This window comes from Triturus cristatus, chromosome 1_2, assembly GCF_964204655.1.
Source record: "Triturus cristatus chromosome 1_2, aTriCri1.1, whole genome shotgun sequence".
NCBI classification, from domain to species: Eukaryota; Metazoa; Chordata; class Amphibia; order Caudata; family Salamandridae; genus Triturus; species Triturus cristatus.
The window spans coordinates 859225372-859250815 of NC_140580.1; the positions used below are offsets into that span (position 1 = coordinate 859225372).

At 44.7% G+C, this 25444-nt stretch overlaps 1 protein-coding gene across 3 annotated transcripts in view; it reads right to left on the reverse strand.

Annotated features, from left to right (window-relative positions):
* Window positions 1-25444, reverse strand: part of CAPZB (capping actin protein of muscle Z-line subunit beta) — a 246204-nt gene that overhangs the window by 111075 nt on the left and 109685 nt on the right. For all 3 annotated transcript variants that reach the window (XM_085609081.1, XM_085609079.1, XM_085609085.1), the window contains exon 2: window positions 2087-2176. In XM_085609081.1, the coding sequence (XP_085465207.1) occupies window positions 2087-2176 (90 nt within the window). The remainder of the gene's footprint in view (window positions 1-2086; window positions 2177-25444) is intronic.

A 25444-nucleotide genomic window follows, 5' to 3' on the forward strand; every position in this document is an offset into this window, starting at 1 on the left:
AGCCTGCGCTGCTGCCTGAGCTGTACCTTCGTCTCTGAAGGAGAGGCGTTTGCACTGTTTCTGCTCAAAGGTGTGCCTGTTCTATAAAGAAGTGATCCTTCCACTGCTGTTTCCCCACTTTATGAAAAACAGCGGATACATTAAATGCGCTTGCATAAACATTTTTTCTACTTCGCAATATTTAATGCGAGACATCAAGACATATGGTTCCGGGGAAGGCAACGTACTCATAAAAGCAATATTCAAGAGCCAAAAAATGTCATAGGAAAGAAGATGCATGGTCCATGGCTCGATCCTCCTGTTCATCTTGTGTTAAGGAACCACTAGTAAATCCCATTTTTAGCTCACCCACTCACACGTTGTAATGCAGGTCTGGCAGTTTATCAAAGTGAGAAAATAAATGTCGATAAGGGACATAACCTAACCCAAGCTAGAGAAGCCACAACTAGGAGACCGTACACCAATGAACATTCATGCATTCGCATGCCTCCCAGGGACAGACGCAGATCCTATTCGACAGGTACGGGTTCATCATTCCATGCGAGGTTTGGCGGATTCCCCCAGGAGCGGCGTGTTTCTTATGAAGGGCGTACAACAGTCCTTTAACTTCCACCCCTCCATCTTTATTGTATTAACTACCCACGTTTTACAGGTTCTCTCTGTGTTTGAGAACTGGGTGATGTTTCTCTTGCTACGGCACATGTCCTTAATCTATCCTTTGTGTAAGGGAAGTTTGTGTTGCTACTGGCCATGTTATAACTGTTGTGGGTCACAGTTTAAATCATTACACTACACAAAACACAAATTATGAGTTGTATTACCAAAGCTTATTTTAATGTACGATGTAAACGAAATAATGAGCTCTCAGAATGGTTTACTTTTTGGCTCTACATGTAAAACAAGCAGTTTTTTTAATTTAACTTAATGATTTTGTAAAATATTAAGTTATAGCAGACAAGCGGCTCCCATATAATGTACAAGGCGTCAGGCTAATTCTAATAATTTATGCAACATTATTTTGCATACTTCCGTTTCGAGGGCATAATGACTGTTGAGAGCAAAAACACAAGCCCTACAATGCAACGTTTTACTGGGTGAAAAGCCAGGGTCGGCTGATCTAATCGTATGCAATAATGCCGTTTGGCGGACTTAGGAACTACTCTTTAGTTCGCATTTCACCTTTGCCTGACTTTTTCTTGTAGGCATTGACGGGGTAATCAGCCCAGCAGGTTGGATGGCAGAGATAGGGTTTCAAACGCCAATAAGAGAATCTCACTGATAATGGGTTAAAATTAAACAAACAGTAGAAAAGACGTTATTTACTAGAACAATGCGAGTCGTGACTAAAGACACTGAGAAAGAGAAAAAAATTGCTGGCTGCCTTGTCCAAGCACACCCACAGGCCTAGAAGTAGATGCGATTGAGGTGGAGTGCCTACAAAAATCACGGATGCGCCCAGGTGCAGCACAAGCTCCAGGTGCTGCGCTGCAAGGGCCGCCAATAAGCTCAACACCCTCATACATCATCTCTTTCACAGACTCTGGAGGGAGAAAAAACTTCTACTGCAGGTCAACAGCATAAAATCCACAGCCCAATGTGCACTCCATTGGCTCCCAAAAACATGGGAGAGTTTAGCACACAGAACGGAGCATGTGCACGCCGAGCAGGGCTTGTGCACACTTTTCCTCTGAACTAAATCTTAAAATGGTCTCTGCACTAGAGCCCAACTATCAATTTATGATCAACACCATACCTTCTCCCTCTACCCGCAGGTGAAGTGTGCGCCATGTATTAGAGGTCAACCACAACAGTGTGCAACCCCACTACAAGCAGTGTGCCACCACTGCACTCAAGCTATATAACAGAACAATGCTAGCCTCTTCTGCACTGGAGCACAGCGCTAGCATGGGAAATGTGCCCAATGTGCTAAAGCCCAGTCACAAAATGCCACATGCTGAAATTCAAAAATGTCAATATTAAAAAAAAAAAAAAAAAAACACTAGTACTGCTGTGCTCCCCTTCTAGCCCCCAAAGTATAAACAAATAGAAGTATTATTCATTTTTAAATCAGACATTTTCTACTCACCAAATCAATGAGGTCACTGAGGTTTTTCTCGATCTGCTGTGGAGGCAGACGCCTCATCAGATCCAAGGCACAGTCCAGTTGCTGATCACTCTGTAAAGAAAGGAAAACGGTAAGTACAAGGCAGCAGGATAGGAGTAAAGACACACTTTAGAGTTCGTGGTCCTCCACATCAGATCTAACTTCTGACCTCCACACCACCTCTGCTTCCCTCCTTGAACCACATCACCAGGCACCAAGCAGTTCCCCCATCAACGCTACATTTCTAAAGATTCATCTTCTTCACTCCACACAGAGGCAAGGCTCAACATGAAACAGGCGATAGTCAACAGGTTTTCCCCAAGAAGTCAGAATGATGGTCAACAGCGACAAGAGCTATGAAAAGTGGCATTCTGCAGAGCATGGAAAGCCTAAGACAACTGCATGAAGTTAAGAACTCAATCATCATACCCTATTAAGCGAATGTTCCTCTCCATCCTGTACTATATGTATACTTCTGGTCTTATACATTTTTCAATAAAAATGACGGGGGGGGGGGCACATTCATTAATATGTGGGTGGGCGAGAGGGTTTCTGCTGTTGGAGCCCACGAGGCAAAGAGCAGCAGCACATGGACTTTTTCAGCACGGTAACAACAGCGCTCATAATGGTCAACAAATTAGGGACTTTTACTTGCGGTATTTGAAGCTTTAGGCGAGTTAATTTAGTTTAATTGGTTAACACAAGTAGTTTCATTCAGTTCCTTTAACTTTTAGACTTGATCAGATGGTACAAAATATGCCACAATTGTTTAACAATGCAATAAGTTGATTGATGTGGTAATGTGATCCCAACCAACAAAAGTAGCAGGATAGAGGTGGAAGACACCTGCTCCCAACCCTGAGTCCATGAAAGCCATGCAGCAAAGCCCTGGTCAAGGGTAAAGATAAGACTGCTTGTGAAAAGATTCGCCATGCCAGAACCACTAAGGATCTTATTTCTGCTTCAAGGTTTTCGGTTTTCTTTTCTAGTCGTCACAAAGAATGAACATGCATCACTCCTGAACTATTAGGGATAAAACCCGGGGTAGGATTCAGCGTGCACATACATTGAATTCACAAGCATTTCTACTAGAAAAGTTGCACATACAAAATGAAGTGCAATACACAGACAAATGATGCCAACATAAACAATCATGTCAATGTAAACGATCACTGACAAATAACAAGGGAAAATTAAAGAAACAAGTGAGTCAAAACAGACAAATAGTCCACACTGAAGTCTATACAGACACCAGGCAGAAGTGTGTACTGCTACAATGCCATGCTGCTCTGTGGTGAGCCAAGTAGTAGCTGGGCTCTTCATGGTGGAGAAAGCGATTCTCACAATTTGCTTTGAAGGCACGCAGGAAAGTAAGAGTCACCAGGTCAGAAATGTTTCAATGGAAGGACAAAGGATAAAACTCACAGTACCACAAGGAGGTTTTGGAACAGTAAGAATGGCTTGGGAGTGAAGGTGTGGTTGAAGGTTTAGAGAGACATGACTTGGGTCTAGCAGTGTGGGCCTGAAAGGAAACTTATGGAATCTGTCTGAGGCACAGTTATGAAGTGAGAGCAGGCCTGTGTGGTGCCCGAAGGATGAAGGGGGCGGCCAGACAGACGTAGGGGTCGGTCTGCTGGGAGAGGTTTCTAATAAGAATCGAGTAACAGCAGTGAGGTAGGTTGTGGAAAATGCCAATCGTACTGAGGACAAGAATGCTTTGATGAAGGATTTTGGTGGGTGAAGTGATAGTAGATGACAGATCTTTTGGGTGCCAAGCTAATGGAATGCTGTACCTATAGTGGATAAACACAAGTGACTGAAAATGTGGCACCCAGGTTTGTTTGGTTTTTGTTTTGTCCAGAACAAGGAGGACAAGATGTCAAACGGCAAGAGCAAAGATGCCAAAGGCTGGTCGAAGCACAGCACATTAAGCAGACCATGCTCCTCTTCATCCATGTCCTATCATCAGGCCCCCAGAGAAATTGGAAATTGAACAGTGTGGCCAAGCAAAGCACTCTGAGCTGCAGGCTCATCAGGCTGGGATTATTTGGTGCCAATAGAGATGAATCGCTCAGTAGGTATAAATGGGCAGTGTATGTTACACAAGGAGACTGTAGGTGTGGAGAGAAGTGGTTGAATGCTTTAAACCTAAGTAGAGGAATCTAAAGTAACAGTGAGATGCTCGCACCATTCCAGGACGCCATAGGAAGATTGGCAGGAATTGTGTTCTAATACACCACAGCAACAGGAAAGCACCCATTCGACAACACCTATCTGCCGTTTCCCTGAGTTCTACTGTTAATGACGACACCAGATGTTCGACACCAACGCAATCTTACTGCAAACCGGTCACAAACACATTTGGATTAACGAATGCTCAATTTGTGTAAACGTGCATCTATCATACAAAGAACGCCTTCCATTCTCTGTATTACAGTTGTCATGTATTTTCAGTCCTGAATTCCTCGGTCCCTTTACGGCTAGGTTTGCACTGCATAAATGGTAGGCCAGTACTTGCCCCGTAACACCACAATTAAAGGCAGCTGGGCCTTTATACGCCCCACGACACCACAGTAACAGTAGAAGACAAACGGTGCCTATGCCAGACTCTAATGGGCAGTTTTTTTGCCGTGAATGAGTGCAGCGCGAACTCGTTTTGCGTCTGCCTTTGATTCGATGAGAAGCAGCAGCACCGGTTGTCCGGTGGCTGGAAATCCATCCCATTTCCTACTTCACTGGGGAGTCCCCAGGAGGAAGGCGCAGGCCGCCTCTATACTTTCAGTGCTGGGCTGGATCAAGAAACCCACCGGGAGAGGACGGACAGCGGGTCACTACCTCCCACCAACTCCAAAAGAGAAGAGAAAACTGGCACGGAGTAAAAAGGTCGAGCTCCTCGCCGGGGGACCGTGGGAACGCACTGCGAGGCGCTTGCAGCTGCAGTCGGAGTGTGAGAAAAGGAGGAGCGGAAGTGAGGTGTTGAACTGGAAATAAAAAAAATACGTTGACTATAGCACTCCATTAATTGAAGGACACGCGGGGGAGTCTGGAGTGCCTCACTGTCTCCTCCACAGAGGGGCTATATAGTAAGCACACGTAGGGCTCTGGCGCAGTACCCGACTCCCAAGAAACGCACAACTCTCACTGTGGCGCTTAAAAGAGACGTGTAGAGACCTCAAAACTGGAAGTGGCCCACGGACTGAAAAAGTACTTGAAGACATTAGTGTCTGGTGCTTGGCAAGGCACCGTATTGCTTTATTAGAGATTATACTTGTTCTACACAAACATACGGCCCCTGCTAGGGGAGCTCGCGTCAGCCTGATGGTGGTGACGACCCCCCCCCCCTTTCCGCCGTGCAACCAGCTCCATCCCTAGCCCATTTCTAGCCCCCCACCCCCCCCACGTCGTCGTCTGGTGTGCTAGGATTTGTGCCAAGCTACGACACACAAGCTCCACGACTTGATGCAACTCCGAAGGCAGGGGCCGCACTGGGGATTCTGCTGTGCACGTACGGCCTGAATATTTATCAAAAGATAAGCGGACTCCAACCTGCCCACTCCCCCCCACCCCCCCCCCCAACCTCCCCAAGCAAAACACAAACACACACGAATGCCTAGTGACAGGTTATTTAGGGCCTAACGAACGCTGATCCCAGCACCCCAAATTAAATGGCCAGATACATTATGTACCCCCTCCCCACTTGAACAAGATGGTTTCAATTCGTCCACACATGTTCTTCTATATTAGCACAGTGGGAAATGAAACTGGACGCGGAAGTTGTGGTTTCTGCCCCGTATTCCCCAGGACAGGAAACATGCCTAGGGCTCCGGTGGAAACCCTGCTGCTGTGACCTGTTCTGTATGAAACGGAAGCAGTTCTGTGCCATATTAGGAAAACTTCTGACGATGAAGGCTCAGCTAATTTCATTTTAGCAGTTTACAATGAGTCAAGTTACCAGAAGCCCCTGTCACCAGTTTTTCTACCCAAGAATGGCAAAGTTTTTTTTTTTCTTCAGCTTAGGCGAGACGGTGGACGGTTTCAGTAAACTTGCAGTTTTTCTGTACATTGATATTTTTGGCAGATTCTCATTTGTACCTGCTCAAACCCACCGACATCTTGGTCCTTAAAACCAGTAAGGCTGAGAAACTGGTGTAAACTGCCAATGTACATTGCAACATTCCATAGGGCATCTTTGTTTCATTAACTGAGGCCTGCAAACAAGGCCACATAATAACAGAAGTGAGATGCAAAGGTCTGTGAAAACAAAAACAAATCTATTTGTACCCACCAGATAACAAGCACAGATGCACTATATTTTTTAAATTTGGGCAATAACATAAGAAAAAATAAAGTTGGAGTCCTTGTATCTGTCCGAGAAGGTACAAGGACCAATCTGTTTTTTGTGTCCATTACCTTAATATATCATCCGTTTAATACAGGTAAATTAAACGTTAACAAATTCTCAAAAGACGTCAACTTTGAAAGGACACGTTTACATCCCCTTTCACCAACCAGAAACACTTGGACTGACGGGAATGAAATATTTTCCTTCCTTAAAGCTCACAAGTCTTTCTTCCATCTGTACAAGTTACCACACCTTCTAAAATACACTGTGCAACCGAAAAAGAACAGACCCTCCTTGTTTGGCGTCACTCCACTGTTCTTATAACTGGCCCGTATTATCAAATACCTCTACCAACGTTCAAGAGGCAATATGTTCAATTTATTTTCTATAGAAAAACATTTAAGGACCGTTCCTATCACAGTAGATACAATATGAAGACGTTATAATCACATTTAGGACTCTGGATAAAGTTACCACACATTTTCTACCCATTAGAATATTTCAAAATAGTTTAAACATCATCTTTGAGCAATTAATCCAAAAATTGTGACTTCTCTTGTATTCCTTAATGGAGCGTTTCCACCCTTTCATTTTGGAAGGGAAGGAAGATGGCGGACTAGTGCCGCCTCGTCTCGGACGCACCAGGAGAGACTCCTGGCCAGCCCGCCTACCGCTGTGTATGTCGCGCATATCGCAAAAAGGAAGAAAAAAAAAGAGCGCTAGACAACCAAAATGAGAAGATTACCTGCATTCGGATGAAGGCTTGTTGGAACGGCGAGAGCGGCTGTGGCTGTACTTGGTAGCTCAGGCTGATTCCCGACGCCAACGCGGATGCTTGGACCAACTAGGAACTTCCGACGGCTGTGGCTGTCTTTGCGGCAGGTGTTCTGGTCAGCGGGCTCCTGCGGCTGAGGGATCTATTGGTCGAGCCTTGCTAAACCTGCTAGCCTTGCCTTGGAAAACACACAAGTGAGAAGGATGGCGCCACCTAAGGCTACGGTGAAGCTAACCCAGGCTACTAGGGCTGCAGGCGCGCAAGGAACTTCAATGGGCGAAGAGACTGCGGCAGCGGCGATTACAAAAACCGGCGCAAAGGGAGGTATGTCATGAGTTGGCAAACCCGCACTTTGCTTGTTACAAGCAGGGAAAGCTGCTGTACTTATCTCCTTGGGGGGGAGGTCGTGGTTTAAACAGCCGAAGCTATAGAAATAGAGCCAATTTTGGGTAGTGCTGGCAAGAATGTTGCGCAGGAGGGTTCCCTTAATAATAGTTCTTCTCCAGGAGGAGCTTTCAGTGCAAATTAGAGATACTTTGTTCTTTCGCCGCACCAGTAGAATTGGTGGCTGATGCGGTTGGCCTGGGAATGTGTCTGCCATGGATCATATGGAGGCCAAGGTGTCAGGGGAGACTCCGGCTATTATGGATGAGCCAATATTGGAAAGGGCTGATGTATCTACATCGAGTGAAAATTTACAGGTTGAGGACGGCGAGAGCCCCATTTTTATTGCCTAGGACCCCAATATTCTTAGTCCAGATGTGGAGGGTGACATATCCGACGACACCGCTAAGGCCCAGGGGTCTCCTCCTATATATATGAATCAGGGCGCTAAACCAAAAACAGGGAATCCACTCACGTCGGATAGTATGATCATTAGGGGCTGGGGGGGCAGACGGGGGCCGCAACATACTCCTAAACCCCTCTATTGAGAAGAACAACAACCCAAGGCGGTTAAACCTCGCAAGAAGGGGACAGTCTTGCAGCAAAGCAGTAGGTATAACAACTCTGCTGTGCGCCAGAGAACTTGCCCAGAGAGTAGCCCTCTACGCAAGATGGTTCAAGCAAAGGGAGAGGTTAAGTCGTTGATCTCTCAGCTGTCTGGCTCCAGCTCTAGCTCCGGTTCTGGTCTGAAAAATGGGTAGCGTAGGGTGAGCTCTAGCGACCAGGAGATCCATTTAACAGCTGGCAGGTCTGAGGTATCAACTAAGATGGATCAGCTCCAGCTCCGGTTCTGGCCTGAAAAATGGGTAGCGTAGGGTGAGCTCTAGCGACCAGGAGATCCATTTAACAGCTGGCAGGTCTGAGGTATCAACTAAGATGGATCATTCAGCTCAGAACTGTCCAGGGACTGAGACTTTGCCAAATGGTGAACGGGCGCTGGAGTTAGGGGGCACGACAAGGGCAAACATGCTGGGTACAACAGACCGGGCGGAAGACCAGAATTATGTTAAGGAGCCGGCACTCGCTGTAATATTGCAGGCATTGCAAGAGCAAAGACGAGAAGCACAAGACTATCATGCCCAGATACGAGCTGATTACCTCAGTATTCAACAGTCACTGGAGGGGACTTGTACAGTGGCGGGAACAACAAGGGACGTCGCCGAGCTACAAACTAGGGTAGCAGAGACAGAGGAAATTATCACAACCACGGCTAGGTCAGTTCAGTCTCATGACTTGCAGCCTTTGGCCTGTCAAAATAAAATCGAAGATTTAGAAAACCGGCAACATCTGAACAATCTAGGATTATTTGGGGTTCCGGAAGGCAAGGAGGGATCAGCTCTTTGCACTTATGTGGACCAGCTTCTTCAAAAGGCCTTTTCGGACCAGTCAGATCGGGATTGTCAAGTCCAGAGGGTTGCCCTCAACTTTGCAGAGACTCAGCTCCCGGTATCTCCCCCCCCCCCCCCGTTCTGATTTTTTTGTGTGGAATTTTTTGTTAAGGCAGGCGATATTCTTGAAGGCTTAGCCTGGTTCTCCAATAGCTGTCGACTCTTTTTACTTATTTGTTAAATCCGATTTAAGTTGTGTGACAATTGAGAAAAGGTGGAAAATTAGGCAATTTATCGATCCTATTAAAGCAGAAGGGGCACAAGTTTTTTTTTGCAGGAACCGGCTCGGCTCAAAGTTGTCAAGGAATGGCACTCAATTTTTTTTGACGGATGTAGAAGCTAAACAAGCGTTGAATAAGTGGCAGATGGCCAGAGCACCTGGCAGGACTGATGGGACTGATGGCGTTTAGCATTTCTGATTATTCTTTAAGAAGCAAAGGGGGCAGAGATATGTGTAGTAGAATAGAGAACGGATAGAGTTGAGAAGGTTGCCTAATGTGCCTTTTCCTTTGAGAGTATGCAGTTACGGTTTTTCTTGTTTTCCCTCCTTATCTCTCCTCTTATCTCCTTTTCTTGTAACCCTTTCCTGATTTAGGAAGGCTTATGCTCTAGCCCTTTGCTATGTACTATTTAGAATCTTGTATAGAAATCGGTGGGGGGCTGGCTGGGACCTTCTTCGTGGTGCAGTGAGATATTAGCTGCCATATCCAGCAGCAGTTTTTTAGGGGAGGGTGATTCCTTCTTTAGGATACTGGGTGGGGGGTGGTTCATGTGGGGTTTTGGGGTGGGTGCAGCTAAGGGTGTGGGGGTTGGAAAAAAAAAAAAATCAAAAAGAATGTTTATGGTTTTTTGAGTAGGTGGGGAAAGGTAGATTATTTTTCTGAGTTGAGGTATGCTGTATATATGAAGGGATATGGCAATGATCAGGTGCTTGTCTTGGAATGTGTCAGAATTAAACAGAAGATCCAAAAGACAATTAGAATGGGAGGAGCTTAGGGCATTTAAACCTCATATTGTACTCCTTTCGGAGACACATTTAGCATATAAGGACCGAGATCTTCTTAATTGGGATTTCAGAAAGTAATATGCACTTCACAGAATGTGTCGATAAGGGGTACTGCTATTATGGTTTCTAAGACATTGGACTGTTAAGTTCATAAGGTATTAGCGGATCAAAGGGGGAGGTGGGCTCTGGCTCAAATCGAGATCAACAATGTGAAATATGAGTTCTGTGTACTGTGTGGTCCCAACATGGATGATCCGGCCCTTTTTGACTTTGTTTGGAATTATTGGGGTGGCAGGGGAAGTTAGTTGTAATGGGCGATTTTAACTATGTCATTGATTATGCTATAGATTCTACTAGTCGGGCGCTCACTTCTAGGATGGGGAAGGTGAGCGCTTCCATTTTAGAATTAGGGCGTCTGCACTCACTGCAGGATGCGTGGCGTTCTCCATTTCCAACAACACTGGGTTATACATATTATTCCACACCACAGACAGTATTCCAGGATCGATATGGCATGGATCTCAGATAGTATTTTATCAGGCTCGGACATGGAGGTGTGTCCTCGGATTACATCTGACCATAACCCTATTTTACTATCTTTCTGGGTTAATTCTGGGCCTAAAACGTCTCAACTCTTCTTTTCCGCGCTATCTTTTCACGAATTCTGGAGTATTTGGTTTTTATTGCTAAAAAATTATTGGAATATTTGGAAGATAACCTGGGGTCTGCCTCCCTTTGGTGGTATGGGATGCAATGAAGGCATATATTCGAGGAGCTACCCAGCAGTTTGTCTACCATCAGAATATAGAACGAGAGAAGAGAGCTAAGGAAGCCTATCAATAGCTTATAGCCAGCGAACTCCAGCAGGCTGAGGCAGTCCGGCAGGGGGTAGTAGACCGGGATTCTTTGTTTGCCTCTTTAGTGGAGGACAGGGTGGCGATGACCAGAGTTTTAAAAGAGAAGGTAGCAGCGAGCTTCATTAAGCATTAGACACTGCAGTACGAGTATGGAGATCAAACTGGGAAAGTACTTGCTGACCAGCTTAAGGATAATCGCCTTAAGACGACGTTCAAAACCATTAAGGGCGAGGGGGGTACATTATATAGAGAGCAACAGGATATTGCTAATACGTTTTCTATTTTTTTTATCAGCAACTATACTCTCCAGATGCTGCTCAAGATCTGACAAATATGCAGGGTTATCTAGAAGAGAATAACCACCCGGTGTTGCCGGATGAAGACTCGTTCCTATTGGAGCAGGAAATGACATTGGATGAAATTGAGGACGCAATAGGGGGGCTCCCGCTGGGGAAGGCGACCCGGGAGGATACTATCCCTGCTGAATTTTATAAGAGCTGTAAAAGTGTGGTGGCCCCGGTGCTAAGAGAAGTATTTAAGCAAATTGGGGCAACCGGTCAAGTTCCAAACTCATGGAATATTACGAATGTAACTTTTTTTTTTAAAAGGATAAGGCACCGGAAGAATGGGCTTCTTATTGCCCAAACTCTTTAATTAATGCAGATGCTAAGGTATTTGCCAAGATACTAGCCACCCGGTTAGTCCCTATGATGGCCGGCCTGGTTTCTCCCCAGCAGCACGGATTTGTACAAGGGAGAGATACCGCTGACTATGTCAACACGGCAGTGGCGGCTTTTGATGCTGCAGGGAAGTTAAAAACTAACCTGAGCATGGTGTTATTAGATGTAGAAAAAGCATTTTACCGGGTGGCTTGGGAATACCTCTGGGCAACACTTACTGCATTTGGGGTTAGGGAGAAATTTCAGAAATGGGTTCAAGCTATGTATCACAGTCCCATGGCCAGAGTGCTTTATGGTCATGTTCAAACAGCCCCTTTCTGCATTCGCTGTGGTAGTAGACAGGGCTGTCACCTCTCCCCCCTCCTATTTGCTCTCTATATTAAGCCATTTATTAGGGCACTCCTGGCTAATGTCAGGATATGTCCGCTGAATATTGGCCAATGCCTGCTGAAACTCACCTTGTATGCGGACGATATAGCTATTTTTTCGGCTGATCCAAGTTCGGCAATAGAGGGTACCAATATGGAAGCTAAGAAGTTTAGCCTCTTTTCGGGCTATAAATTAAATATTGATGAAACCAGTCCTTCTCAACTTTCAACTGGAATCTCCGTTGGAAGGCGTTTGACCGGCCGCTCGGTATTTAGAAGTCAAGACATGCTATGGGATTAATGAAGCTGCCGTATAATCAGGGGGATCTAGAACTCCCCGACTTTAAGTTGTATTTTTGGGTTGCATTTTTCATCTGCACAGCCTCTTGAACCCAGAGAAAGCAGATTTTTGGCATTGGCTTGTTCTTGGTCCAGAGAGCCAGATGTTTATATATCGAATTAATGACCCTAACTATTTTAAACGGGTACGGTTCAAGACTATTGGAGTGTGCTTATATATGGCAGGGCATTATGGCTAGATCTTTTTATCTCTAATACATAAGCTCCCTCTCTGGGGTAACCAGATGTTGCCCAGGATATTTCAGGATTCTGCGGACCAGCAATGGGTGAAGCAGGGAGTCCATTACCTGGGGCAGCTGTATGACTAATGGTTTTAAATAATTTAAATAAATTACTTTTGTAGTCCCCCCAACGGATGTTTTTTTAAATATCTTCAGGTCAGGGAATCTCAGTAGACACCTTGCTATCCGGAGTGTCTCAAGCTCAGGGGTTTGGGAGTGCTTGTGTGCTCAGAACCGGCAGGCAGCCATCAGTTGAATGTATCGAGCTCTTTGTCAGTTCAGACTTGATAACTCAGAAAAATTAGCGTCAAGATGGAGTGAGACCTTGGGGATAAATATTACCATAGGGGAGGTAAAGACTGCTTTTGATATCATAGCACGCTTGGTACACTCGGTCAATTTACGACTGCAACAATTTCGGATGATCTGTGCACTTTATTATACTCCGGAAAAGATCGCTAGATGGTCTCAAGGGGGTGGCGCGGTGTAACTGCACCAAGTGTGGGCTATTTGCAGCAGATATGATTCATAGGTTTGTTGCATGCCTAGATTTAGGTCTTTTTTGGCAGAAGATACTATTTGTTATTAAACTCTGACTTGGGGTGGAATATACATTTACGATTGCTGAGAAAATGCTCGGTTATAAAGAGGATGGTGGCGAGCATAAATTTATAATTGCAATCATGTAAGTTTCTGCCCGGCTGGCGATAGCCAGAGCCTGGATTTCACCTAAACCTCCCTCAGTAACAGAGTGGTGGTTAATTGTAAGGGAAATTGGCGAAAGAGAGAAGGCTCTGGCTAAAATAAGGGGTATCTGTGCCCTACAAAAAATTTGATTCTATATGGGGCTGTTTAGATGATGCATAGGCCGATGGTTTTAGGAGATTAGGATGCATTCCTTTTTTTTATTGTCTATTTTTCCTTATTTACAGTAAATTTGTGTATCTGTGTTAAGCACTCATTTCTAGATGCTAACTTGTATACCGAATTCCAACACCTTAACTTAGACTCACACTGCATTATTACCTTATTCTTTGTTACCAGTTGGTATAGTTTTTATTTTTTCTTCTTCCGCAATAATACAAAATACAAGGATCAGAATTGTAAATGTATTTCTTTTTGACAAAAAAAGTTTTAATTTATTTATTTTTTTAAAAGGAGCGTTTCCACCGATTTAAAAAATGTAATTTTACAAAATAAATCACAAGTTTAGTTTTCCATTCACCCCATCAGGGTTCACCATCAGTAATTATCAATGCACAAACATTCTTTTTGAAGCAATTTTTATTTGATATCCTGACCCTTTTATGGGCTACTACTTCACAGTTCAAATGAGGCGTTTTGTTATTCTTAATCTTATACCTACGTTACATCTGTGCTCACAAATTTTGATTTTTCACTTGCACGATGTTTGCCCACTGTAAGATTTCCAACACCGATAAATCACAATTATGTAGTGCATTGCTTCATGGGGATTTCAGCGCCCGTTTTCATATGCTGTATTATTGAGCCTTCTACTAGATCGTAGCATGTAGAACAAAGACATGGCAATGTACCTTGTTGTGGAGATTTAATTGTAGTTTATATCGATGCAGTCACTATTTAAGCACGTACCAATACATTTCATAAATTGCACTTGCTTGTGTGAATCACCATGGGTTTTCCTTTCCAGTGTATTTTAATTAGGTATAGTCTCCAAAGAAATAAATGCCAATGTTTAAAAACATTCTGGATTATCGTTTTTACTTTGTCAGCTTCAACCGAGAATCACTCTAAATACTTCGGTAGTAGGATAAATTCTCCCAGCAGACTGTGCCGGGTGACAATTTCACACAAACAGCTGCTAACCATCTCCATATCAGGCTTCTTCTCATGAACCAGGTGACGGACCGCTCCCTCACTCCGGAGATGGGGACATGCTTGTTACTATGGTTTCCCCCACACCCGCCGCACGAAGGTTACTAGTAGGTTCTATGATCTGGGGCTGATATTGGCTAAGAGAGAATTGACCCTGCACTGGAAATCCAGGGGGGGGCCCAGCTATATGCGGTGGAGGGCAGCCTTAGCGAGATGGGCGGGGGCGGAGGGTACGCTCCGGGTGCAGATGGCTCTGAGGGGTGATGATGAGAAAGCGTTGGCGAGGGCATGGGAAGCGTTGGTAGTGGAGCTCCAGGGGCTGATGTCTGAGGTGGAAGAAGAGGGGAGCGCTTCGGATCGGCGTGAGGCGAGGGGAACTGGGGATTGAGTTAGACAGGAGATGAGAGCGGTCCCCTGACTAAGGCCAGAGGCATGGCTACGAGGGACGATTTGCTTACGTAGAGAGGAGGTGAGCAACTGTAATTGAATTCCAGGGTTGGGGGGGCACATCGAGGGTGAACTGGGGGACAAGGGCACACTGACATAGGGGTGGGAGGGGGGGGACGAGTTGGGATTGGGAGGGGAGCTGATCTTCCGACACGAGGGAACCCGTGCTGTAATGAACAGTTGTTATTGATTTGGAAACTAATAAAAATGTTTCAACAAAAAATCAGGCTTCTTCTCAAAGGAGGTGCTCGCGTTATCATCCTTGAGATGGGGAACTGCAAGTTTCAGCCAGGTAAGGGTTTTTGGACAAGTAGGAATACCCTGTGCTTGTTCAGCTGACAAGAGGAAGCATTTAAACTGACGGAGACGGATTATAAAGAGGTATTGTACCTGGGGCGGCTCCTCCACAATGTAGGAGCAGCGTCACCCCACTGGCTCCAGCCAGCAGGTGAAAAATAAAATGACGTTCTATCATCGTTTTATTTTTAACCTGCTGGCTGAGCCAGCGTACGTAGAGGGGGCGGGGCAACGGGAGGGTGTTGGTTTAAGTGAGCATGTGTGTTTGGCCGGCCGTTTTGGCCAGCCAAACACACATGCTAACTGGCATAGGCATTCTCACTGTGTAGCTGCTCAGCTGGCTAGTTTTATCTAAAAGTTGAACGGCTCTCGCCTAGATCAAGTTGCCAGTCCCGATAAGCGTTGATCTGTGTGGTTAGAAATCGCCTGGCAGGACTGACGCTGTGTAACATTCACACTTTTTTTTATATAGCGTGAATTTGGCCTAAAGCTGTTAGTGTACTTAACAAATACAACTTACATTACCCAAGACCAGATTTTTTTTAAGGCGAGATTCAGTGATTTGCCCAGGATGATGAGCTGACGCCGGGACTCAAACCAGATTCCAAAGTCGGCCGCTCTGGGCGTTATGCCACATCTCATTTCTCGCGGGAGTGTGCGAGGAATATTTTGTGCCCCAGTAATCACGGTTCATCACTCAATATTTCAACCTAAAGCAACTGGCGGCTGTAGACAGAGGGTTTCTGCTAAGCAATTCAGGTGCCTTCTTTGCCCTGCCAGCTTATACAGAAACAGAGCACCTGGTAGATCAGGTTTCTACTGAAGCATGAGCACGCTGGTCCGGGAATTGTGATGGATATGGAGGACGTGCACTGTAAGAACTACATCTGACCTAAGTCTCTGCTCCTGTGGCTACCAACGGTAGGAGCGACCAGAAAACACATGAATGCAATTAACGGACAAGCAGAAGTAAGTTTCCAACCTCTTCTGTGGCTCAAGGCGAATGCATTTTTCTGGTTGTCCTATGCATGCACTTTGAAATGCTACATCTTTCACGTACGATGCGTCGCTTCTGTGTCCACTGTTTTGATGTGTTATTTCTCCACAATGCAGGAATGGATGCGCTTGACAAATTCCTCGTATACAAGACAACGGACAGAAACCAGCATTTGCAATGCAATAGGTCTCGCATTTATAAGAGTTTGAGCTATTGGCATTGTAAAATTACAATGCCTTTTATTTATGTTTTGGTTTTACAACAAATAAAAGGCATTGTCATTTACAATGTCAGTAGCATAAACTCACATAAAAGCAGTGTGTGGAGTGCAGCAGTGTGCGGCGTGCAGCAGTGTGCGGCGTGCAGCAGTGTGCGGCGTGCAGCAGTGTGTGGCGTGCAGCAGTGTGCGGCGTGCAGCCGTGTCGTGCAGCATGCAGCAGTGAGTAATGCAGCAGTGTGTGGCGTGTAGCATTGTGCGGCGTGCAGCAGTGTGCGGCGTGCAGCAGTGTGTGGTGTGGTTTGTAAACAAGAAAAGCGGACATCAAAGGAAGGGTGGGAGGGAACGAGCATATGGGGTGTGAGTTATAGCAAAAGTTAATTGTTGTAAGAGGGGATGCAGGAAGTGAGGCCGAGCGCACGCTGGCGAAACCAGTTTGCTGCTTTCAAGTCCGATGCCAGATGCCAGCTTCGGGCTTTAATGCCTCACATGCACTGGCCATAAACCGCATTCCTAAGGTCTTGTGCCCCTTACTAAATCTCTCTGAACGCGTGAGGCCGCGCACGCGCAGGAAGTAGCTGGTGGCAAATGGAATGAGTGTGGTTGTGCGCGTAACCGCCACCCGATCCGCCAGGGAAGCCTTTGGGAGCATTTTCTGAAGCCCCTACATAAGTCTCGCTGAGCGATCGCCTACGTGATAGCCAGGCGAGACCTAAAAAGGCAGGAAAACTGGCCATGCGATGCTATGACTCCCTATGTTATATCCGGAAAGTGATGATTCCCTGTGTAAGGCTGTTGATGTAATGGTGCATACCCTGTGCGTTACCTTAAAATGTCGGTTACATGGCTGCTGATTTACACCTCTTCCTGCAGCTCTACTACGGGCAGTTTATTTACTTCATTCATGATTTTCAAGTGGGTCAGAAGCATTTAGAAATCAATCTCCATGAAATTGTATTTTTGTGCAGCATACATTTCTCCAGATAAAGAGATGTATATATACACACACACAGAGTATATATATATATATATATATATATATAGTATCAAAACTTCAAATAATGACGCTCACTCGGGAGTCCATTGCAACCTTAGAGGTTTAATAAAGTGAACCGCAACTATAACTCACGCGACCGCAATCTTCTGCTGATGACATATGTGTCTTTATGAAAAAAAAATATTTGTAATATATGTATAGCTAAAAATGTATGGAAGAAGACATGGGCAAATAAGTGTCTAAATACAGTATTAGCATCAGCAGAGGATTGCGGTCGCGTGAGTTATAGTTGCCTGCACTAACTATAACGGGGGAATTTCATTGGTTTTTTATCAGTAAAATTTCCGCTAACTATAACATGTGTGAAACCTATGGTTTTTTCAGTGAAAATATATATATATATATATATATATATATATATATATATATATATATATATATATATTTTTTTTTTTACTGCCAATGATGCGGCACACAGGGATTCAGTAAGTTAAGTTGATTTATTCAGCAACACTCAACCAACGCGTTTCAGCCTCCTGGCTTTGTTCATTTATAAATGATATAATCTTTTTTAAAAAACCGTTATAAATTGGTACTATACCAAGACACAACCATATTTATCAAAATAGTGACTTATGGTACTTAACATGTCTCAATGTGATTGACTGCTTAGCGCGAGCTGTATGGTACTTAACCAATACATAGTAATACTCACTTGAGGAATCTCATGGTACTACACGAGATTTGAAGGTATTTGCTGCTTAGCGCGAACCATATGAACGGCAATGTATAATAATAATAGTTATGAATTGAATAACTTTATTGCCTAATTGTCCCTCAGAAAAAGTATGTTAACTGTGTAACTTTTAATGTTAAACTACAGATCCCATAATGCCTCATAATGGATATATGGTATAAATGTAGAAAGAGAAGAGGGCTCACTAACCGTGAACAAAGCCAGGAGGCTGAAACGCGTTGGTTGAGTGTTGCTGAATAAATCAACTTAACTTACTGAATCCCTGTGTGCCGCATCATTGGCAGTAAAATTGATGAATTGGGTCTGGATCCGACCCCTATGCAGAGCACCCGCAATTGAGCGCGCAGGATCGATTGGATCCCATTGTGGCAAATACATATATATATATATATATATATATATATATATATATATATATATATATATATATGAAGAAAGAGGGTGCCCCCAGGTGAGCCGCACACATAGGAGGTAAGCATGGATTCAGGGGGAGTAGGAAGAGTCCATTGCGTCCCCGACGCGTTTCGAGCAGACGCTCTTCATCAAGGGGTTCAGCTCTACAAACCACCAGCGTGGTATCATTCCAGACCTTCTTTTATTTCTATTTAAAGGCACGCTCAGGTGAGCCTATAGCAGGAATTCTGGGACTGGAAGTCCAAACACCGTTTCCCAAGTGGGCCGCATGGCAGGTTGTAGTATGGATAGTTTGTATGGTTGCTCAGCCAGGTACTCCCTCTAATGCCACCACACAGCTCCCGCTCCGTATTCACCAACGAGTCATTAGTAACGGATCCGCTCCCATCAGCGGCAGTGCAGCTCGCGACCGGGCCGGCCGCATATGTGAGAAGAAAGAGGGTGCCCCCAGGTGAGCCGCACACATAGGAGGTAAGCATGGATTCAGGGGGAGTAGGAAGAGTCCATCGCGTCCCCGACGCGTTTCGAGCAGACGCTCTTCATCAAGGGGTTCAGCTCTACAAACCACCAGCGAGGTATCATTCCAGACCTTCTTTTATTTCTATTTAAAGGCACGCTCAGGTGAGCCTATAGCAGGAATATATAAAATCACCATAGCAGATGATGTGTTAAGACTTCCATTTTTGCACTTCGTGCACTACAGTTCGAATCCAGGTAGATAGTTACGTTATGTACGCATGACGGTATATTTATGCTGGTTAGCACAGGGACTTTAGTTTACCTAGGGGGTCAATATGGTTAAGCATCTGTTGCCTAGGGAACTGTTAAGTAGACAGTCTCTGCAGAGTAAGGCCGCAACGTCTTTGGTGCTACTGCACATAAAATCCAACTCAATGAATTAGGGTTGGATTCTGTCTGGATTTACACCGCAGCATGAGATTCAATATTACTTCGTTATCAAGGTACCTCACTGAAATCCCGATACCTCAATGAAATCCAGAACCAGTGTTCAATGTTGTGTTTCCATGACCATCCACAGTATTTTTCGGTCTATTCCAGTCTAGGAGAAACATGAACAGAGCAAAAAGGTCCTGCATGTGAATGGCCAGAGGTATTTCACATGTACAGTATTCAGTTGCCTTTGCAGTCATTTTTAGGTCTTGCCCACGCAGCGCGCAAGCGCTGCCTTTGAGTGACCTTTTGGAATCACGCCGTACTTTTTTGGAGACTCGTGCATGTACTGCACTGTTTCCAATGAGCCCTCGTGCATGTACGGCGCTTATCTTGTAGGAGCCAGCAGCGGCGCCATCTGTTTGCAATTATCGCGCCTGCCGCTGCTCGCTCCCGTAAGGTAAACGCTATGCGTCGCTTTAACTTTTGCAGCCGCGGGGCCGCACTTGTCTTTCAGAGCTTGTTTATTTTGACATCTCCTGTGTCACACATGCCCCCGTGCATGTTTCCTCTCCCATGCAGCTGTTCTTTACCCTCCATGTATCTCCTATAGGCACATGCTTCCCATGTCGGCCCCAGGTGTGTCTCACAGATATCCCCCCCCCACCCCTCGTGCCGCTGCTCTGCCCTTGTGCGGGGAGACAGCCCTAGGGCTCTCTAGCGTGCTCTCGCCTTGCTGACCCCCCCCACCCCATGATTTACCCTGCCAGCGCATTCAAGCCCCAGCACGCACCGTGCGGCCCCTCATGTCCCTGGTTAGCCCTTCTCTTACTCATTACTCGCCTTTTGGTCGTTTCGTTGTCTGTACACGGGAAAGAGGCGCCCGAAGTTTCAATCCGGCTTAGCAACGACTCCCGTGACACCGAGAGGCTGAGGTGAAGAGATTGTGACGGAGAGCTGGGGCATTTCACAACCTTCGGCTCCTCTGCAGTCTCGCCCAGTACCAGCGGGCATGTTACCTGGGTCAAAGTCTAGTGTTAAAAAAAAAAAGATTCCGGCCCCTAAAATAAGAGCAGACACCTGCACAAATTATGCACTGTGCATTTGTTGCTGCTCCCAGAACACAAACACTATTCTATTCATGGCCTATTCATTAGATGGTGGCTTATCTGTTTAGGAGATTGCCTGATTCAAATGATATTGTATTTGCCTGTCGAAAGTATCATCTAAGCAAAATAAAATGTAATAAACAAATCAAACAAAAAATTAGATAGTGGCTAATACTTGATGCATTTGATCATTCTCGCCTATGCATTTTTTATGGTGCAAAAGAGCATCACTTGCCAATCCAAAGCGCGTGAAAGCTGACTGTTTTAGAAAGATAGATTGATAGTATTTTAGAAGAAAAGCTGCTTTCAAGGGGTGGGACCCCTGAGCTGAGGCTGACCAGGATTGCAACATCCATGTAGAGTGAAAGACTGACAGCAGAGTAAGAGACAGGCTGGTGCTAAAAGTTGCAGCTGCCTTCTGCAGTGTCTGAAGGAGTTCCAAAGTGGTTGGAAGATGGCTCAGAGAGTGTATGCCAAACTCACCTTCAAGATATAGGTGCTATTGTTATTCCAACTAGTTCCTTCTTGGATGGAGCACATTGTGCGACTCTCCTCAGAAATAGAAGGCCTACTGCAGAGATTGACTGATCTCGCAACAGGCCAGGGTCACTGCCATATCATGAAATGCACCCAATTTGCCTACAGGCTTGTGTACCCCCTGCCTAGTGCTGCATGTAGAGTTACATAAATCTTTGTATAAATGTCAGTAACTGTTTGGGTAAAGTAATACATCCATGGAGCTGCAGTAGTGTAGCTTCAACTCCTGTTTCGCTGGCCAGCTTCCTACAGAATGAGTGCCACTACACAGCCTCTAAGCTCTCCAGTATCCCTGCTCGTTCCAGTTCTGCAGACAGCGGAACTTCCTTGCATATAGTGAGGATTAATGGGCGAAGGTGCAAATCTTAACATGCACGACTACTCACAGAGGGATTAAATAGCACAAAAGCTCATCCTTGGGTGTGTGTGCCTGTTCACCAGTGACATGTGAAGTAACAGTAGATGTTGTAGCACCCAGGATAATATGCTGCATGGCTAAATACTTATAAGGTCCCAAAGGCGAGATCTATTGGCTATGCCAATGCTTGTTGCTCATTGGTGCTCTAAAATCATGGTGAAGTCTGTATTCTTATTAGGATTCTGGATGAACATGGGATCAGTGCAATCAAGTTACTACCCTAACACAACCAAATGCAGGAGTCTGGCATTTGTACATGGGATGGTGACAGCTAAAGTAGGCTTCCCATTGTGGCCTATTTGTGTACAACTTGTCAAATTGAGATGGGTCGAGTGTCGACTTCAATGAAGAGGAGGTGGACAAAGCAACAGATGAAAGTGTTAATGCACATCTGGAATCTAGTCAGCTGCCAGTTTTAGCAGATCTATAAGCTGTAGCCATTGCCCCCATTTCACTATCTGAGGTGGAGGATGCGATAAAAACGTCTCCTAAAGAAAAGGCCTGTGGGAGTGACGCTCTACCCACAGAAGTACATAAGCTATTTAAACCAAGTGAGTACATTTCTGGTCACTCTTTTAAATGAAATTCTAGAAGGCAGAAACCCACCCAGCTCCTTCACTGAAGCAGTCATGAGCTTTTTAGAAAAGGATAAGCCTCCCAATAGCCCGGGCACATATCATTCGATTAGCTGTTGAAAAAAGAATGATAAAATCTTTGCAAAAATAATCACAAACAGATTGGCCTTGTTAGCGCAAATTTGGGTCCATCCAGACCAAAATGGTTTCTTACCATTTAGACTGATTTCCACCATTACTAACTTTTTAGTACATACTATTGACTATCATTCAGTCAAAAGTACTAAGGCAGCAATGATCATGTTAGATGCTTAAAAAAGTGGGCGTTCTTGTTGGCTATATTGACAAAATTAAGGTTCCCTCTGAAATTGGCTCATTAGCTGCATATGTTGAAAACAACAAGAGAGTGAGGGAAGAACACAGTGATGGCCACTCTCAATCCCCCAGGTAAATGTAATCAAATCAACGGAAGAGTGTGCCTTGAGTCTATCGAAAGAGCACTATTGTAGAATCCAAATAGGTTTCTTTTTAAAGCTCTCACTCACCAACCTGGTTGGTGACATGCTTCATCATCGGGCCCCACCGGGAGAGGCCGAATGCCACCCCGGTGTGCTTAGACGCCAGAATTACTGCGGAGCTGGTAACGTGGGTGTGGTGAGTGGTGTGAGTGATAGTTAAAAATGTCTTGTTTGGGTCAAAAAAATAAACTTTATTAGAAGCCAAACAAACTTATATAAAAACAGAATGTAGGACGTATAGACTGAATAGATTGTTCAGCCAAGTCACTTACAGTGTGGTCAACATGTTTCTGCCTAGGTGTTAAATTTAAACAGGCATTCGTCGGGACCATGAAGGAACGTGGACACCTCGGCGGTATGGGCGCGCTAAGGCCCACCCTAACCTGAGGTTCATGTGAAAAAAGTTTTTAAAAATGGGGTCTCCTGCAATGGAGAGGAACCGAGTTTATTCTGGGTAAGAGAAACAGACAAACGAGAAAAAAGACAAACATGTACAGATTAGACATGATCTTGTTGGTTTGTCAATGGTGGACGTACAGATACAGGTGCTCTGCGTGGTGTACTTATACGGTAATGCTGATCATCTGTGCTACTGTGAGGTCACGAAGTGCATACACGCTGTAGAAAAACGATTACTAAGACATGAGGTGGTAGCTGTCTAACAGAGTATGAAGGGCCCAAGACGATCAATGGCGTTAGGACAAAGTCATTGTGGTAAAACACTAAGCACAAAAGAATAAAAACACAGTGTAAGCGGGTGCCAAGCATAGCGGGCGTGAGTTTCAACAGTGCCAAGCGGGTGCCAAGCAAAGCGGGCGTGAGTTTCAATGACCTAGGAACTCAACTAAGTAACAGGCGTGTTTCTTGAGGTTTATTTACCCCTCATCGCTCTTCCTCTTTTCCATTTCCCTAGGGTGTGCCATTGTAGCTTCCACCCCCCTCCTGAGACTCAAGGTGTAGAGATTCACTACACCCCAAGTGAGATACCATTTAACTTCTGTGTATTAAGTGCCCAACTACACTGTGTTTTTATTCCTTTGCGCATAGTGTTTTACCACAATGACTTTGTCCTAACGCCATTGATCGTCTTGGGCCCTTCATACTCTGTTAGACAGCTACCACCTCATGTCTTAGTAATCGTTTTTCTACAGCGTGTATGCACTTCGTGACCTCACAGTAGCACAGATGTTCAGCGTTACCGTATAAGTGCACCACGCAGAGCACCTGTATCTGTGCGTCCACCATTGACAAACCAACAAGACCATGTCTAATCTCTACAGGTTTGTCTTTTGTCTCGTTTGTCCGTTTGTCTCTTACCCAGAATAAACTCGGTTCCTCTCCATTGCGGGAGACACCATCTTTTCAAAACTTTTTTCACACTAACCTCAGGTTAGGGTGGGCCTTAGAGCGCCCATACCGCCGAGGTGTCCACGTTCCTTCATGGTCCTGACGAATGCCGGTTTAAACTTAACACATAGGCAGAAACATGTTGACCACACTGTAAGTGACTTGGCCGAACAATCTATTCAGTCTATACGTCCTACACTGTTTTTATATATGTCGGTTTGGCTTCTAATAAAGTTTATTTTTTTGACACAAACAAGACATTTTTAACTATCACTCACACCACTCACCACACCCACGTTACCAGCTCCGCAGTAATTCTGGCGTCGAAGTACACCGGGAGGCATTCGGTCTCTCCCAGTGGGGCCCGATGATGAAGCATGTCACCAAATAAGTTGGTGAGTGAGGGCTTTAAAAAGAAACCTATTTGGATTCTACAGTAGTGCTCTTTCGATAGACTCAAGGCACACTCTTCCGTTGATTTGATTTCATTAGCTGCATAACCATACATTAGGCCTACATGTAAAGCCTTCTGCTATAGTGGACTGGGAAAAGGTGGGGTGTTGCAAGCTTGGAGGCTTAACTTTAGCTGCAGCAGTAATATCTTGGCAACAGCTAGTTGATAACCATCTCGCAGTTCCCCCAAGTTTCTAGATACCATTGCTGCTTCCACAAATTGTAAAATCGATTTCCACACCAGGGCACTGTATAAAAAAATTGCTCAAAGCCATTCGAGCTGCCAATATAGATTTTTTTTTTTCCAAAGGGGATATTAGATCATAGTCCATATCGAATCCATAAGATGTATCCTATCATCTCATCAGCATGCTTTAGATGTTGCAATGCTAAGGGTGATGATTGGTTGTACATATGTTTTACATGTCTGTGTTTTTATTACTTTTAGGACCAAACATTTCAACTTATTAGCCAAAAACTTCAGTCAACTCTACGGCCAGACTGTTACGAGGCTTTGTTCGGAATGATTCCACAATTATGGTAGAACACTGTACTGTAACAAAGTGAGTTCATCTCACCTCGTTGATTACCTGGTCATTAATCTTCCAAAAATGGAAATCGATAAAGGTGCCAGCCTTTACCCAAAGGTTAAACAAAATCAAATGGGTGAAGTAGTTTGAAAGCCTATACACTGCAAGAAATGGATCTATGAAATAAAATTCAAGCATAAATCGCCAAATTTCCGTGACTAGATGCTGTAATGAATTTTGATGCAGTTGATTTGAGATTTTTACCACTTTTATGGAATCATGGTATTTATTGAATATATGTATAGCTCTATTTTTTATCATCGACATCCAAAGATTGTATTTTAACATGGAACGTATGCAATTGATTTTTCTACATAAAAAAAAAGTGCTGCGATAGTTTGCTTCAGAAGGACCTTATTGGATAGTATTACTTACAGAATGTTATGTGTATTTGTAAAGCACACTGTCACCCAAGGGTATCCTTTCTCGTTACTGTTCTCTTCTTGCACAGCAGACCTCCTGAAGTTTCAGGACGGTG